Source organism: Leiobunum rupestre, chromosome 2 (assembly GCF_980474605.1).
Source record: "Leiobunum rupestre chromosome 2, qqLeiRupe1.1.hap1, whole genome shotgun sequence".
Taxonomy (NCBI): Eukaryota; Metazoa; Arthropoda; class Arachnida; order Opiliones; family Sclerosomatidae; genus Leiobunum; species Leiobunum rupestre.
Window position 1 is genome coordinate 68,692,884 of NC_143385.1, and position 19,235 is coordinate 68,712,118.

Below are 19,235 nucleotides of genomic sequence, written 5' to 3' on the forward strand. Positions count from 1 at the left end.
ATCGGTGTCGACCCAAGGCCTTAGACACCTTGTGTGTGCTGGTGTCTAAGGCCTCGGGTCGACACCGATGTTTGTGTATCTCAAAAAAAAAACTACTATTAAGCCGATTTCTGTGATGGTTGGGTCAAAATTGGACGACTTCCAAACCGCGCGGCGAGGGTTCGGCGGGTACTCGCGACTGATCGAGCATTAGCTTTTGTGATAAACCAGGATACACGAATAAGTGATAGTGATGGGACCATACTCAATGGGTAATACCCAAAAGGAATGCAGTTACATGCCTAATATTTTGTCTAAAGTAAAACAATAGTAATATGACCGTTAATTAAATTAGAAAAAACGCAGTACTTTGACGCGGTTACAAAATTAAGAGTAATAAATAGGTGTTTCTATAAAATAAGCGAGGTCACGTGTAAATGTTTTTTTTCTACGTCACTAGCTATAGTTATTGAAGATAGGGAGCATGCGCTGGAGACTATGAAGATTTCGGAATTTGAAGTCCACGTGCGAAACGCGCGTGCCAATAAAGCACTATAAAGCTTAAGCTCGTGAATATTTCCAAAATTTAAATAGAGAACTATTAGCGACCGAAAAGGTTGCTCAGTCCAGAAATTAAAAATGAGTCTATTTCCTTCCGTGACTCTTATGAGGACGATCGCCATTGAGTGTAAGCGAGTAACGTGATTCTTATCGTGGTCGCTTTGTATATCACGCAAATGTTCACGAAAACGGTCAGCTAGGCGGCGGCTAGTTTCCCCAAAGTAGACCATTCCTTAAATAGTGCAGCACAAGGCCAGGGTTCGTACACGACCTGGAAAACCTGGAAAAGTCAGAGAATTTGAAAATGTTTCAAAAATGTCATGGAAAAGTAAAGGAATTTGAAAATGCTTCCAAAATGTCAGGGAAAAGTAAAGGAATTTGAAAATGGTCCCAAAAAGTAAGTTAATTTTAAAATGACCCCAAAAAAATCAAGCAAATAAATTTTTGAAATAAAATATTTTTCAAGATTTTTACCTCAAACCATTCATTTATTCTACAAAAATGGTCAGGGAATAGTTTACAATTTGGTCAGGGAAAATCGGGAAATGTCAGGGAATTTAATTCCGTAAATTTTGTACGAACCCTGAAGGCTTAAATGACGTTGAAAGTTGTACTCGTGTAGGAGCCTTTGATAGTTCTAATGGACTTCGGCGTTGGAACAATCAAGTCAGAGCTTACGTAGGCACATGCACTGCAGTGTGGACGGCCACATTTAGGGGTGCCAGTGTGACTTACCCACGATCCACAAGCCAGAAAATCCTTCCCGCCTGTTCTTGTCCAACAGAACTGATATAGAGTTTTTTGGATTAAGTAAAAAAGACTTTGGTTACGAAATTGCCGAGCTACATCAAGGACACAAATGATGCCCTTTGATGGACATCAAATTAAAATTTTCAATATTCAAGGTACTAAAATGTTGGCTACACATCTTTGGATTACCTTCATCTAATTTTTGTAAATATTTGTAAACATCATCACTGTTGCTTGTTGAAAATATCACAGACACCCATTTTAGTCTCAAAATCTCTTCCTTAGGAAATGCATGTAAGCTGACATTTACAACTTAAAGTTCATCCTCCCCACCTTTCTTCCATTTCCTAGATATCTGGCCATAGGTTGAATTTTCACTTGCTTTGCAATATGGAACAATACATACAACCATGTTTGGTATAATCTTAGGCAATAGACGGTAAAATAAATGGGGGTGGAATTTTAAACCGTCATTGCCACTTAAAAACTGGGGTGGGGTGCATTTGGCCGACTCCGCATTTGGCCGACTCCTCATTTGACCGACTTTTCATTTGGCCGACTGCTCATATGTCCGAATGCCCATTTGGCCGACAGCTCATTTGGTCGATTTTTCGGTCGGCCAAATGAGCAGACCATATGGCCGACTACTCATTAGGCCGACTACTCATTTGGCCGACTACTCTTTTAGCTGAAATTCTGGTCGGCCAAATGAGCAGCCCGTTTGACCGACTGCTCATTTGTCCGACTACTCATTTCACCGACTGCTCGTTTGGCCAACTGCTCGTTTGACCGACTGCTCGTTTGGCCGACTGCTAAATGAGTAGTCGGAAAAATGAGCAGTCGGTCTAATGCACTGTCCATTTGGCCGACTGCCCATTTGGCCGAATTCTCAGTCGGCCAAATGGACAGTCGGACAAATGAGCAGTCCATTTGGCCGACTGTCCATATGACCGACTTCTCAGTCGGACAAATGTGCAGTCGGCCAAATGGACAGTCGGCGTAACGTGTATTTTGTGGTCGGCCAAATGAGAAGTCGGCCAAACGAAACTCTCCCAAAAACTGGACACTAGCCAGGGAGGGAACACCGGATTGGTTGGTATTGGAGCATGCGCAGAGACCAATTTTTAACTGTCGCCGAGTAACAAATATCGAAATCGTGATTCTTCGTAGAGCACGTGGCGCCATCTAAGTAAACTGACCGTTATATTTCGGGAATAAAAGCTAGACAAAATGGTTGTTTAACTGTAAATTTACCTATAACTTGAATTCTTTAAATTAAAATACAAATTATTAACTGAGATCAATCGTAATAGACGTAAAAAACGGTTGAAATGACTTCGGTGACACTTAAAGTCGCGAAGCGGGGAAGCTGGCAGCCATGCTGTCACGAAACGTTTCCCCTTTTTTCTTACCCCCAAATTCAAAAACCCTTCAGAGGCTGGGAAGCTGTTGGAATTTATTTTACCGTCTATAGACAAATATTGAAATTAGTTAACAATAAGCCTTTGTTGTAATATTTTAGTAGAATATTTAAGCTTTAAAATAATAATTATGCCATAATTTATGGTTTAGATAAAAACTTAACGTTAGAACGTTATAGAATAAAATAATAAATAGATAAATTAATATATTAAAAAACGAAATCAAAATCAAACTACCTTTCTTTACGATTGCTAGCATCAAAGCTTTCGAAGGAAAAAATTACCAACGTTCCGCACATTGCATGACGTGGTTCAATACCTTGCAAAATCGCCCGCGAAATATAACTTTTTAAACTATCAAGGCCGATCAAGACCGAGAATGAAGTGATTCGGAGCGCGCCAAGCGGTGAAACCTTGCGAACTAAAATGTCGTAAAAATAATCGCGGAAAAATAGGCCGCACGGGCCTTGATAATAACGTAGGCAACGCACCAATTTTTACCTCGGAAATACGACATATTTCTAGATTTTTGTACGTGTTGGATGAGGTAGGACTGATGACAAATTAGATTTAACGGCAAGATATTACTAAATTTTTAAAAAGTGTACCAACCGAAATGTGTTTTTTTACGGCGAATTCAATTTGCTATATACTAGGTACGATGTCCGTAGGTGGGGTGAATATATGCACCCAGGAGGAGGGAAAACTCCTTCATGTGGGATTCATCTCTCAGTCGCTATCCCTTGTTTAATTCTTACCACTAGAGGCTATACTGGGTACTGTCCTCTAGGTCGCGTTATAGATGGCACAGCTTGATTAGCAAGAATGGGGCTTCGTTTACGAGTCCAGTTTTACTTCTAGTTTGGAACTTGCTCCAACACCTAGAAAAATCTCGAAATATGTAGTATTTTCCGTGTTAAAAATTGCTGGTAAGTAGATATTTTACATTTATCATATCTTTCTAAATAATAAACTGCGGTTATATCTTTTGGCATTACTGTAATATCTGACAAATAACAAACCAAAAAAAGAAAGAAAAAACCAAAGTAGCTCCGTTTACAGATGTTTTCCCCCATTGTCAACCCCCTCGGTGGCGAACGTTTCGTTGCGACCTCTAACGGTTGTTTTATCTCTATCTTTTTTTTTAAATAGAGCTAATACCCAAGGCACCACCTTCGACCACATAAGCAATGTTGCTTGTGCGTGATCAAGTAACAAGTGGCCGGGTTACAATGCGTAGGAGGGTGGTGGCAAGCCCTTCATGCCACGCGAGCCAACCGTCAGTTCCCTACACTTACTATTACCGTGGAAAACCCCTTAAACCAGTGGGGAGAGAGCTTACAAACTCTACGCAGAAGGAGTGGTTCCGGATTTTAACCCAGTGCCACTAGTTGGGATCGAACCTGGCTCCTCTTGCTGCGAGGCGAAAGTGCTAACCACTCCACCCCCTCACTACTGACCATCTAGGCTATAAATATGAAACATGAACCTTCGCAGGCTCGAAACAGTTTTTTTTTTCTAATACCCAAGGCACCACCTTAGGCCTAAGTCATCAAGCGACTTTTGAGGCCTTTTAATTCAGGTGGCCAGGTTACAATGGACATTTTTATAAAGCAGTTTTATAGAATGCTAATAGATAAATTGTGAAAAAGGTCTTTGCAATAACGAGTAAAGATTTTATAGATGGTTGTCTTTGGCAAATAGGTCATTTTTTTAGAATAATAATTAAAATAATGGAAATTTTTAACCTTTACGGCAGCAACAAGCGTTCCCTTTTAACCAGGTAGCTTTTTTGACATATTAAGGCTTGGCAAAAACACAACGTTTACAGGTGAAAAGTTTCCATTATTTCCACCAGCACTATATAAACAATACCTTGCCGGTCCTGGCTCTCGGAAATATTATTTCTTGGTGATTTCCTGGGAGGATGATTTAAATAAGCGCCTATTGTTTCCAGGATTTCCTGGGAGGATGATTTAACTAAGCGCCTATTGTTTCCAGGATTTCCTGGGAGGATGATTTAAATAAGCGCCTATTGTTTCCAGGATTTCCTGGGAGGATGATTTAAATAAGCGCCTATTGTTTCCAGGATTTCCTGGGAGGATGATTTAAATAAGCGCCTATTGTTTCCAGGATTTCCTGGGAGGATGATTTAAATAAGCGCCTATTGTTTCCAGGATTTCCTGGGAGGATGATTTAAATAAGCGCCTATTGTTTCCAGGATTTCCTGGGAGGATGATTTAAATAAGCGCCTATTGTTTCCAGGATTTCCTGGGAGGATGATTTAAATAAGCGCCTATTGTTTCCAGGATTTCCTAGGAGGATGATTTAAATAAGCGCCTATTGTTTCCAGGATTTCCTGGGAGGATGATTTAAATAAGCGCCTATTGTTTCCAGGATTTCCTGGGAGGATGATTTAAATAAGCGCCTATTGTTTCCAGGATTTCCTGGGAGGATGATTTAAATAAGCGCCTATTGTTTCCAGGATTTCCTGGGAGGATGATTTAAATAAGCGCCTATTGTTTCCAGGATTTCCTGGGAGGATGATTTAAATAAGCGCCTATTGTTTCCAGGATTTCCTGGGAGGATGATTTAAATAAGCGCCTATTGTTTCCAGAATTTCCTGGGAGGATGATTTAAATAAGCGCCTATTGTTTCCAGGATTTCTGTTTAACTTAATTTATTATATTTCTTTAGGAAAAATTTTACAATAGCTCCAGGTGTGTTAAATTAATATCTGAACGCGATGCTTTTTCGGCGGAAATGAATATTTATTTTTTATAAATTTTTAAAAGTATCATAGGCACTTAATAAACAATTTTTAAGAAAAAATAGGGGGAACTATAATAACATTTAGCCTTTATTTATAATACTAAACGTTTTTTTGCGTAATGGGTGAGTCAGAAATATTTTGTAAATGTTATCTATATAATTAATCTGTTCTTAAAAAATATTCTTTACGATTCAGTCTACCTTTAAAATAAATAATCCTTTCTCCAAATTCCTAGCCACTAATTCAACGTCGAAATATAAACTCTCTGACTCTTGACCGACATCACGGGTACACGAAAATAAAATAAAAATCGAAAACTAGTCGATACCAATTTCCTGACAGCACATTTGGCGGGAAACGAAAGTTGGCCATTTTCGGGGAAACAAAATAATCAAAATCTGACAACACAGCTGATAATTGATTTACCTGGCACTGTGGCAGTACTGTTTCTTCAAGCCGAAAATGGCGGACATTTGCGTCGCTGGGATAATTTACTAAACGGATCGGAGACATTTTTTTCTCTCATTTTGAATTGTCGACGCAAGACTGAGGCTATCACCCTACTCATAAATCGAGGCAAAAAAGTGTTAGAAATGTAAACAACATTTATAGTACAGTGAGTAAGCCAAGTAAAGCCAATAGTACCAACTACTTAGTTAATAATTATTTCCGTTTCGATATGCAGATTAAAACTCTCCCGGAAGCAATCAAAGGGGAAATGTGAACTGCGCCGCCAACAGCGGCCAACTAAACGCACTTTCGTTGCTTGGGTTGAAGATATAACTGCCGTGGAAAAAACTGTAGACAATTCAGGTTATTTGACCACGTGTTCAGCTGTCCTTGTCAGTGCAGCGACGGTGTACGCGAGGGGTCATCGAGGCATTCAATTTCCCTTCCAGGGGACACTAGACCACAAGTGCCACTTCAACATGGCGGAATTCCGTTCTTGCAAAAAGATTCTTATCTTGTTCACCATTCTGGTTATGGTCGTCTACAGCCTGTACTACATCCAAAGACCCTGCATGGTGTCCTTCACGGTAAGATATGTTTCGTGGCTTCCGTCTTGGACCATAATATTTTATTTGATGAATACACTAATACGCCTAGGTGGGCAAAAATGTTGACCCACCGTACTAAATTTTAATTTATATGCAGATGAATTTCCTATCTCGCGTAGTTTCGTGTTTTCGGTTTAAAACTGTCTGCATTTCGGACGACTTGTAACGAAATAGCAATTTCTTATACACTCTTTTATATCCTTATTTGTGGGAGCTGCCATTTTATTACAGGTCTGATTTCATCTAGTGCATGCAAGGCCGCTTCACGCGGTTAAGTGCACGCGACGTCTCGAGCTGATGAGCACGTGCAGGCGCCCTTGCCTGTACTATTTTAAATTAGGCCTGTAATGAAATGGCCGACTTCGTAAAAGAGTGTATTGGTCTTCAATATAAGTTCAAATTTTGCTGGGTGGGTCGGCATTTTTACCCACCTTTTAATGTAGGTGTACACTGTTTTTAACATTTCATATGAGAGTAATAGAATATTTTAGAACCCAATACGTAGTTGTAGAAGATAAAAAAATCATAGTGAAAATTTTAGTCTTTTAAGTCGGAAAATTTTCCGCGGAAAATGATCGAGGCATTTTTTCCTGAAAATATTCCGTATTTTTCCACAAATAATAATAAAAAAAGTTTTCATTCCGTGATTAGTCTAATATATTGTTTGCAAATTGAACTTAAGCGGCATTTTCGCCTCATTTTTTCGAATCTAATAGTAAAACTAAACCTCTAGACTAGTTTAAACTGATTAACTATGTAATAATATTAATGTTTTGTAGTATGTTTACTGACGTTAGATATTTTATATCGATAAAAAGATAAAAACATTAAAAACCCTTAAAAAGTAATTTATGTTTCAATTTTTTATTTTTACGATTTGCGGAAAACTTTCCGCATTTTATTTTTCCGGAAAATTATAACAACACTAGTCAAATCGAGTTTTTAAAATGCCCAAATCATTTGACCAAATGCCGCTAGGTTTGAAAATTTTCAACAAATAGAAATTTTGATCAAATTATTCGACCAAATATCGAATAGTGACGGAGATTCTATCAACCAAGAAAACGTATTTTCAGCTTAATATTGGGTGCTTGCTCGTAGTGTCGTAGGCTTAGCCCCGCCTTGACATTATTTCACGTCAAAGATCACGAGGCAAAACGTCATACTATCCTGCGAAATAACCAAGTGACCAACATGTGCGTCTTAATGTCATGACCGACCTATACGTGTTACCATGACAACGAACAAAAGAAAGATACGAATACAGGGGTAAAAATCAGTAACTGTATCAGATAATCGAAAAACATAATACCAAAAATATTTTATTTATAACTTTAAGTAAAATATCCCAGCTCAGTGATGACTTTTCTGCATATTTTCACAACTTTATCACACTGAATTTAAAGAATATGAATTTTCCGCGTCAAAAATAAACCCTTCCACAATATTCCTTATATTTAAAGTTAGCTTGTCCTTTGATACTTAATTCTTAGTTGGAAACGTCTAGGAAACATCAGCCCAACTTCTCATTGTTGACTTAGCTCAGCAGTGGTGTAGCAAGAAATTCGTCAAGGGGGGGAGGTCGAAGTATGTGAATGTTAAGAGGGGGGTCGAAAGGGGGTGGAAATTGAGTACAGTCAAAGGTAGGCCCAAGGGGGGGTCTGGACCCGGAAACCCCCCCCCCCCCCTTGTCTACGCCACTGTAGCTCATGTTAGGAGGTGGTGACACCCCGCGAGAGAATACAAATTTTGCCGGGCTCACAGCCGAAAATTTCATATTAATGCTAAATAGTAAATTTAGTTAAAATTTTACAAAATAAAATAGACAAATTTTATAAATAGAGTACTCGTATTTTTCAAATTAATTTTTTGGTATTCTAGTATATTAATCACCAAAATTCGATTCATCGGTGCAAATAGTAAACGTAAAATTTTTACAAATACCTTGCACAGCCCTACCTCGTGAGGAATAGTTAAATAAAAACCTTATTTTTCGGCATGTTAGTTCTGACCGATAAAGTTCTTGATGGGTTTATGTAAACCAAGGTACACCTCGACGAAGAGTGTGATTGGACGACACTAAGGTTAATATTCTTTTTAGATTGAATGTTTTTTTTATATTGACGTCGTGTATCCTGCTTAACACGCAAAATATGTAAATTGTATAAAACCGGGTACCCCCATTATTGTTTTGACAATACTATTTTTACAATGCATTTCACTAATTAGCCTGTAAGATTGCATGCTTTTTCAATATCGTCGTCATGTAGCATGCTTTACCAAGTCCCAGCACTATGTGATTCCGTGGACGTTACTATAGGCAAACATAATATATACATCGTACCCTAGATTTGAAATACCTCCCTTGCGGTTAGTCGATAGCGTTTACCCACCTCCAGCCAGAACTCCGAAAACGACAGTTACAATTGTAAACATCAACGGCAACTTACGGAATTCCAATTATCTTTAGTATCAGTTCAACATTTTAACAAGAGGTGGTTTCTTTTCGCCTGTTCTCCGAATAGAAGTGTACTCTTTTTACCCTAAAACGTGTTATTCGCCTGTTCCGGGGATGAGAATTACTCCTGCCCATAAACTATTCGCTTGTTCCGGAGTATTAGGGCTACTCTTTTTACTCCTTCTGAAAAGGAGGTGTAAAGGAGTAAATCGGATTTTTTCGTCTGCTAGCCAGAATTTATCCGCTGAAAAGGCCACAGGTAGCCATTTTGGAAAAATGTTTTCACTCCGACTCGGAACTATTCGCCACCACAGAATCGGAATAAAATGACGTCTTAGCCTTACTCTTCTTACCCTACTCCGAATTCCCGGAACAAGTGAAAAAGAACAACCTATAGAAGAACACTAAACCAAAGAAAATATATAAAATACAGATCAGTGGCGTAGCCAGGATTTTGTTTCGGGGGTGGCACGCCATTGAAAAAAAAGTAAAAAAATAAAAATATTTGTACGTACGACCATACGTTTCGGGGGGGGGGGGGGGGTGTGCCCCCTGTGCCCCCCCCCCCGGGCTACGCCACTGATACAGATAAGTATGTCGTAAACTCTAGGGCGTGTTCTATGTGTCCAAATAAGTAGGAAATGTCTAAGGAATATGAGTTCATAATTGTATAAAATCACAATTTTTTATCGGTTAAGAAACCAGATAGAGCAATCACTACACTAAATCTTAGTTAAATCATTTTTAAAATAAAACATATTCCATTTAAATCATTTTTAAAATAAAACATATTCCATTTAAATCATTTTTAAAATAAAACATATTCCATTTAAATCATTTTTAAAATAAAACATTCGATTTAAATCATTTTTAAAATAAAACATATTCCATTTAAATCATTTTTAAAATAAAACATATTCCATTTAAAATTGATTTATCTCGAATTTGTACAGAAATACGTCGTGGGTCCCGATGGCAAAGAAAACGGCAACGACAAGCCTTTGATTTTCATCGGCGGAATGCCCCGCAGTGGAACCACTTTACTGCGGGTCCTGTTGGACGCCCATCCAGACATCAGGTGCGGAGAAGAGACTAGGGTTATACCCAGAATCCTAGACCTTCACCGACGATGGTCCAACTCCAGCTTCGAATCTAAGAGGCTCAAAGCAGCGGGTATCACACCCGAGGTAAGATCAAACGTAACGGTTTGTTTTAAATCTATAAGTACCATAAGTGTGTCAGTTAGTTTCTGAAAATGTGTAGAAATGACATAAAACAAAAGTCACTGTTAAAGCAACTGTCGGCTCTATCATTGCCACCTGTATTATGAAGAGGCCCCAGTTAATAAAGATAGCAATGAATCTATCCGATTCTTCGGAAAAACGACTTTACTGGAGAGCGTGGCGCCATCTCTAAATTGCACAGGAAGCTAAAATTCAAAATAGCGAAACAACAACGTCGTCAGAGAAGCATTGTAGTGCATTATAACTTGTACCGTACTTAGTGGATTTCAACCTAAATTATATATCCCATATAAAATATATTGTTAAAAATTGCTATAATTTAAGTTATTGTAAAATTTGCAAATGAGCCAATCAGCGTGAGGGGTACTTTTATGTCCCGCCTTTTGGATGTCGACGCTAGGGACATTTGTTGAAAAACGAGCTGGTACACGTCTAGCCGACACTTGCTTTAAAAATTCCCTCGCCGGTTCTACGCCTCGGCACGGCTCTCTATGACGACTAGGCAAAGAACGCGAAATAGTGACTTGAGGGACCGTCACACGACTGATAAAACAAAACCACTAATTTCAGTCATTGTGTGATAAAACGACTTGTTGTGAAGCAGGTTCGATTGCGCTTTTTGGTTAAGAAACTGACGGCTAAAGCACTTACACGATAAATCAGGGTGCTCGAAAAATAACCAAAATGATTGGACGATACTACAACAATAGTTAAAAACAGTCCATGCCACTAATTCGTTGTCGTGTATTCTGCTTTAACAAAAACTCAAGAATGGCATCCTAACTAATGCCATTGGTTAATAGCGGTAGGGTTTCCCTCGAAGTTATGACAGATAAAGTACACGCTTGCTAGCTTTTGTAATAAACCTGGGTACACGAAGAAGAAAAGTTATTAGACCGCTCTGGTAGAAGCACATCGTATTGCATTCCATGCTTATTATTTCATAGTCGTGAGCCTTGCTGTAGCAAAAAACCATACCAAGTCATGTTGAAGAATACTAGTTGTAAACTATTTTCTATAAACTAGCATTGAAATCGTTTCCATTTGTCAGTTGTAAACGTATTGTTGAACGGTTTTTTTCCCCGGTCGTGTGACCGTGGCTATCGTCTGCAGTCCACCAAAAAATAAAGGACTCGCTTGCTAGCTTTTGTAATAAAGCAGGGTACGCGAAGAACAAAATGATTGGACAATACAACAAGTCCAGTATCACGCTATCGTGTGATCATTCTAGACATGGTGTTCAGGAAACATTTTTTAACTAACATACTTGAGTTAAGCCATAAGTCTATCATATGGTCCCCATAAGTAAAGGTCTAGCATAGAGCCCCATTGTCCATGTGAGAAGAAAATGAACGTCCGACGATAGGGCAGTAGCGACATATTCTTTTTCAAAATTTCTACATCTAAAATATAATAATAACCAGCAAGGCTAATTAATACCTACCGTCAGAAACGCAACTCTTATTTCTAATAAACGGTTTTAGGTTCTGATGAATCCTTTTGCAAAGATCAAGTGTTAATTTTAAGTTTTAAAACGATAAAAGTGCGAATAAACCTTGGCTACGGTGCTAAGGGCTTGCGGCTGAGTTCAAAATTTATTTCAGAAATGCGTATTTGAGGAAGTAGCCACTAGGAGGTGCAGATTTTGAATACCTACTTCTTAATAACAGGTATGTGATCGTCAAAAATTTGGCCTAGACCTTTTGCTTATGGGGACCTTATGATAGGCTTATGGTTAAACGTAATTAAAAACAAATTTTATCAGTAACAAACTCAACAATATCGCGAATATTAATTGAATAATGATGGTTTTCCAAGGTTCTGGATCCCGCCATGTCTTCATTCATCTTAGAAATCATAGTCGGACACGGTAAACCAGCTGCAAGACTTTGCAACAAAGATCCATTTAGCTTGAAATCAGCCGTCTATTTACACTCGTTATTTCCAAACGCCAAATACATCTTCGTGATCCGAGATGGTCGAGCCGTTGTACATTCGATCATTACCAGGCAGGTAATTGCAAAAAAAATCATTATTGTACCAAACGTTATACTTTCTTATGCCTATGTTATCGACGCCGAGAACATAGTGGTTTAAAGTGTTTACTTAAATTGTTAAAAATCATAAACCACTTCTAGTGCTAAATACTTTCTATAGATTCTCACTAGGCGGCACTATTACTTACTTTTACTGAGCAAATAAAACATTAATTTCAAAAACATCCACATTATTACACTTTCTGGTATTTTTGTCACATTTAAAAGTATCCAAAAACCTAAAGCAATTTCAAACTTTCAAGGTTACCATCTTTGGATTCAACCTGACCGACTTCAAGCAATGCGTGCAGAAATGGAACTCGGCTATGCAATACATGTACAACCAGTGTCACCAGTTGGGTTTGGACTATTGCCTGCCCGTGTATTACGAACAATTGGTGTTACACCCCAAACCGTGGATGGAAATGATTCTCAAGTTCTTGGACGTCCCGTGGAATGACTCCGTTATGCACCACGACCAGTTAGTCAATAAAACTGGAGGAATATCGCTGTCAAAGTAGGAACCCAGTCGTTTAGTCTCAAGTATTTGAAAGGTTAAGCAAAGCGCTCTAGAAGTTTTAACAACAACATCGGGACTCCGGGAGTACCTCAGTTCCCCGGCTAACGCAATCAATTACGTCGGCAATCGAATTTTAACAAATTAGACACTTTTCGCTAACCCAGGGCACACGAAGAATTAAAAACCTCGTTTGAACAATACTAAACCATGCGTTATGTATGGGTCATAGAGATAGAAAAGAAATAGAGGCACTATTGTATCTGGCGAAGTTGACCGCGAGTGCTGACCCCCTTTTCGCCAATGTAGGAAGCCATGAGATGGGCAGATTACGTGGCGCCATCGACGCGTGGTGAAATGAAATACATTATGCCGTTTTGAAAATCAACTGTCATTTGATGTAAACAAAAAAAGGATAGATGGCGTTGCAAATTCTGCCCATCTCCGCTTTCATGCATGCGCGGAGGGGGATGAATTTTCCCGGTCAAAACAGGGGTGCCTTAACGCGTTAATCTTCCCTCTATTTCTTTTCTATCTCTATGGTATGGGTATGAGTGTTGTCGAAATACAATTATTGGTTTCTTCGTGTGCCCTGGTGTTCTCTTTGTATACTCTTAATTGTACAAGGCCTAGACGTATTTCAATTCAAAACAGCTGCATTTACGATTTTTAGCAAGTATGCTGTTAGATAAATAATAAGTATTGGTATTTAAGGGGGAAGAATACAGTAAAAGCCTCTTTTTCGTTCAAGCTGAAAGTTTCTGTTTTAATAATTAAATAATTAAATTATATTATCCTTCCTCTAGTGCTTAAAATAATTTTGATAATTATAATATAAATAGTTAACGATATATAAGGTCCTAACTCAGGGCTGGATTAACCAATAGGCCGAATAGGCCTGGGCCTAGGGCACCAAGCCTACAAGGGGCACCAAGAGGGTTCGAAAAAAATAAAAGTACAAAACTTTCATCATTTGCTTTTCACAAAATATTTTCCGGAGTTATTTTAGTAAATGCTTCCACCCAGGGCTATGAACCAAAAACGTTTGATTGTCACATTCTCTGACGGACTGCCGTCTAGCCCCTGACGACGTACTAAATCTGGCAGCAAAATGAATTTTCCTTCCATTTCTCAATTATAAATTGAGGAAGCGCCTAGCTCGCTTCACTCGCTATTGAAAGGGGGCACCAAAATTAACTTGGGCCTAGGGCCTCATAAAGTCTTAATCCGGCCCTGTCCTAACTAAAGGGTAGTTTGGGCGCTTGCTTAACTTGTTTAGCTCCGGGGGACCAAATTAAAACGTAATAATTTAATTACTTATAAATTTGAAATTGTCAAAATTATTTTATTCACCAAACAAGAGGCTTTTCTACACATAAATATTAATTTTATAAGTAAAAATACAAAATTAAAAGAGTTCAGCTTGAAATAGCGCGAAAGTAGACAATCGCCACAGTAGTCTTCCCCCTTAAACACTACAAATATATTACGTAAACTCGACAGAAATATGGCGTCATCTTGAAGTTGTTAAATATTCGACTTCGAAGTACAAACGGGAAAAGTAAAACGTCTAAAATGTTCACGTTTTTGTTCAAACTTCTAGAGTGCCCTGCTTAACTTCTCTATTGGGTTTTAATGGGTTTCGTTGCCCTGATAGAAATTCTACCTATCAATATTTCACGTTATATTCGGCTAATTTTGATTGCTTAAAATAAATTGAGGTTAATCGGACGGTCTGGAATGTGATGCAAGCTATCCGTTGCGCTTTCACACCCTGGCCAACCTTCGTTCCAAGGAAGTAGGAACTCCAGTGTACAGCCCTGGCCCCACCACTGAGGCACATCAGACTATAGTATTTATATACCCCGTGCACCGCCTAAGCATTACAGGGGTTTAGCATCATTGGTCCTGACCTGTATACGAAGTTAGGAATAACTTCCTAAATAAACATACACATTGAAGTATACACCCGTATACGTAACTCCTACTTACGACTCACTCGTGAGTTCGTCAAAATGTACAACGACGTAACGCATTACCCCTTCCATATCGTTGATCGTTTCGTTATCCAGATTTAGAACACAGTGCTCTGACTCTGCTTCCAGAGCACCGCATATGCATTTTAGCGATGTAATATGCCCTACGTTGTACAGGTAAATTGGGAATTTACCGTGTCCACTTAGGATTTGCGCCAAATAGTAGTTCGTGTTGAAAACACTTTTGACTTTAGGAAGGTACTTCTTCGTAACTTTACCTTCCTCATTCACCTCCCACGACTCTTTGACCACTGAGGCACATAAATCTATGTATTTGTAACCTGCCGTTCCGCATTAGCACTACGGCAGCCTAAGAGAATAAACAGGCCGGGACAGAAAGTGCGCTTGCGAAACCACGTTCGGCCAGCGCGACAGCCATCATGACTGGCTCACACATAGCAAACAAACGCCCTCATCATGGCCCAACAGAAGGAGACACCGTGGGCTGCCCGAGACCCTCGCTCACCTAACTGTGGACTAGAGTGACTTATTCTTCCACCGCAAACAACTACTACCCTCCTCAGTAGTTTATAGAATGCCGAGTATGGAACACCCCTGAGGTTCCAGTGACCCAGCGCCCCGAACACAGGACGCCCCAAGGACTCCAGTGACCCAGTAAACCGGATGTGGATCGTCCCCAAGAGCCCTGCAACCCATAACGCCGGGTGTGGAGACCCCAAGGACTCTAGTGACCCCATTCAACCACTAGATACACTGAAGCACAGACTGGATTTACTGGACCTTTTCACCCTGGACTCGTGTCGCGCGGTGGACCCGCCTGATTTCTACACCTCTCTATTGCGAGAGGGCCAATGAACATCTCTTCCCGGCCGACCAACAACCTTTTCTCCTCAGGGCGTGGCGTTTGGCGCAGGCTCATAACCTCAGTTGGATATCCAACAACTCAAGAAGTCAAGAAGGCACCTATCTTCTTAGGACACCCCGCTGTGGGAGCCACCCACTGCCCGGATTTCCTCGGGTTGGCTGGCTACACCTAAAGTGAACCACAGCTCAGACAAGCTGCGTCTACTCTGGACTGTACGCCAAGGATGCGACGATGCTATACACAGATGGCTCTTTGGCTCCGGACTCGGGGGTTGCGGGTGCGTCTTTCGTGATCCCTGCACGCGGGGTGGCAGCGGTCTCCTTAGTGGATAGAGCTTTTCGCCAGCCAAATGGAGCTCTCTTACGCGTCAAATAATTTTCGAGGAGCTCTGGTCATATGCTCGGACTCGAAGAGCGCTCTTACCCAACTGTATTCGAGATCCCATGATCCAGTCGTCACCCTCATAAATGATCTCTGCAATGATTACCCCAGCCCCATAACTCTCTTATGGTGTCGGCGTACCGGCAAAGGAAGCAGAGGACAACTTGACATGAGTTACCAGGCTACCGCGCCCACCCAAGGGGGACTTCTTCCTCCCGTTCACTCACGTGGTGATCAAGAGTGCCTCGGCCTCTCCGGGAGGCTATGCCCGTCCCTAGCTCTAGTGCCGTCATGCGAGTTAAGATAACGCGGACTGGAGGACACACTGCTCGCTCGTCGTGGTTGCGGACGGCTGCCCACAAAATCGTTGTTACAACGTTTCCGTTTAAGTGTCATCTAGGATCAACAAACACAACACCCCACACAAGGAGAACGCAACCCGTCAAAAGTCGTGCATTTTCTTGCGTACATTTTTCATTGGTTAGACGCTTTAGAGCCTGCTGCCGTCGGAAGGAGAAAATTCGGAAATTGTCTTCCCCCTTTCCGTAAAACGTTAAGCGTAAAGCCTCGTCCAATGAAATTTGTACACAACACGGCGTTAGCGTGTTAAAAGGCTTAGCTGCGTTCTCCTTGTGTTTGTTGCTCCTAGGTGCCATGGACTCGTACCATATATGCGGCGCAATGGAAGACGTTACTTCTGCAAGAATTCATGGTTTTTTTTCTTCATTTAGATTGGAGAGGTCGACGGACCAGGTGATCAAGCCAATAAATCTGGAAGCCCTGTCCAAGTGGGTCGGCCACATACCAGAAGATGTTGTGAAAAACATGCACAACTTGGCGCCCATGTTGTCCGTGTTGGGGTACAACCCGTACGCCAATCCGCCCAATTACGGCAAACCGGATTCCTTCGTCATTCGCAATACTAAGCAAATCGACGAACAGCGCGCCATCTGGGAGAGTCGAGAGAAAACTCTTCGAGAGGAAATAGAAGCCATTAAAAAGTCTGCCATTCGACGGAAATAAAGGGAAGTGCTTAAGGACAAAAGGAGGTGAACTCAGCGCCACCTACTGTATAACAATTTATGAAATGTTTTTAAATACTAAGAATGAATAGTGACTATTTCTTCTTGAAGACTATTATAAAAATAAATATTTTTTACTGACGAGGAATACCAAACGTTGTAAATCTAAACATTAGTGTTTTGTTTTCCGGAATCTTTAAAATTCCTTTATTTTTCAGTTATTTATTAAATATTTATAGAACAACAAAATCGGACAAGTACTAGAGTTAGTATTATTTATTTAGTTTATAAGCGAAAATAAACAATAAAATTTATTAAAATTTCATTTTTTCGCAATGTTTTTTAACGTTATGATTCCAAGAATTGTGCCTTTGATTTAATTATGCCCTGATCAAGTTATTTACTTTTAGTAAAATTGAACAAACAATGACTTAGTAACTTACAAGTTCCCTTGTTATTGAATGGGTAGGAGGGCGAAAGATGTGCCCATTCACGCACTTCGACCAAAGGTAAAGGTCCAATATCCGACACAAAACGGAGAATCCGCTTGGTCGGCATGCTATCGAAATCAGAGGTTTCCAACTGATGCATACCAAGATGCTCGAACCTTGGGGCCGCGTAATAATCGCACCTACAAAGTACATGAGAGGAAGTTTCCTCTTCAACCTGACAAGCCCTACAGATTCTGTCATCATTGATCCCAATCAAGTAAAGATGTCTATTAAGTAGGCAGTGGCTTGCCAGTAGGCCAACGACCAACCTGATATTGGACTTGGAAAGCGAGAACAACTATTTAACTCTCTAGCTTGAGGGGCCCAAGATAAACTCTTTAGCCTGCCTTTGGTCATCCATCTCAAGCCAAAGGTTGAGTTGACGGTGAGTCATGGAGTCTGAGATAAGGCCGCGTTCTATGCCAGAAGGGATAGAAACGGCAGGTTCACAACCTAAGAACCCAGCCTCTGCTCCCTTCTTGGCCAAAACATCAGCCTTCTCAAGTTCTCATACCCAAACAACCCCTGATGGCCCAATAAAGCTGAACCTTATTGTTGGTGCCTAGCTCTGAGAGGAGATTCAAACAGCTATAGACCAGTTTAGAGGAAATGTTAAGCTTTGAGGGTCGCTTGACTATCCGAATAGATTTGGATAACTTTGCCATGAAGCTTCTTTTAAAGACAAAAGTCAACACGGAAGCAGATGGTGGCAATTGTTGCCTGAAAAACACTAACATAAACACCAAGGCTTTCATAGAAGTCGAGATCGCTAGTAAGACCATACATTCCCGAACCAGCACCAGAATGAGTCTTAGACGCACCAGTGAACCAACGATTTCTCATCAGGCTCCGAGGGTTCTGTGTTCGGATCACACCGTGCAGCTTGGGAAATAGGTATTGAAAGGTTTACTAAAATGTAATTTAGTAACCATAAAATCAGAACCCATTAATAGAACAGGTAACTGACTGGAGACTTCATGGTAAAGCTTGGTGTGGCTATTATAACCAATATTAGCCCTCCACCAGCCTATAGGCTCCCACAGCAGCAGCTTTTTCTATAACAAAATGAAAAGAAAGAATATTCAGGAGAATTACTAGAGAAGCGCTTTGGGCTGTTCTCATAGCTCGAGTGATACTGACACAAGCCAGCATTTGTAGGGTGCACAGATCACTCTGCGCAGTTACTTACGGCACTTCTGGTTCTCCAAAGTAACGTCTAGTATAGTCAAGATGAGGCTTTCATGTTTGTTTGCTGTCTAAATTAACACAGAGGTATTTCACCTCAGTGATTTTGCTCAAGACAGCCTCAAATAAGGAAATATCATTAAAAGAGTTTTGTATCCTTTTACTCGTAAAAGGACCGAGAACTATCTTACTAGGATGAAGATCAACCTCCCTGCACCAGCATTCCACTGACGTAAGAGCCCTACAAGTTACCTTAATGGATCACCGAAAGGACCAGGAAATTTTTTCTTGAATAGCGGAAAACTTGTAGAGAGTAACGGTAATAGCAAAAGTAGCGTAAGACCCAAAAGTGTGTCAGCTGTACCTTCGCGCCTATTAAAATTTCTAGTGAAACCTTGTCACACTATAGACTACATAACCTACTACTTGGAATAGTACTAGCAACATTATATTTAGTCTATAGTCTGGCGCGATTTTCTCAGTTCGATTATCTCGCC

General features: G+C 40.2%; 1 protein-coding gene across 1 annotated transcript; it reads left to right on the plus strand.

The window, feature by feature from the left end:
- Positions 1–6,355: 6,355 nt before the first annotated feature.
- LOC149958869 (protein-tyrosine sulfotransferase-like) lies at positions 6,356–17,311 on the plus strand. The gene is made up of 5 exons (XM_090165073.1): positions 6,356–6,521; positions 9,954–10,187; positions 12,063–12,257; positions 12,544–12,797; positions 16,772–17,311. Exons 1-5 carry the CDS (start codon positions 6,414–6,416, stop codon positions 17,061–17,063), a joined length of 1,083 nt encoding a protein of 360 aa, XP_090021199.1. The 5' UTR covers positions 6,356–6,413; the 3' UTR covers positions 17,064–17,311.
- The last annotated feature ends 1,924 nt before the right edge of the window (positions 17,312–19,235 follow it).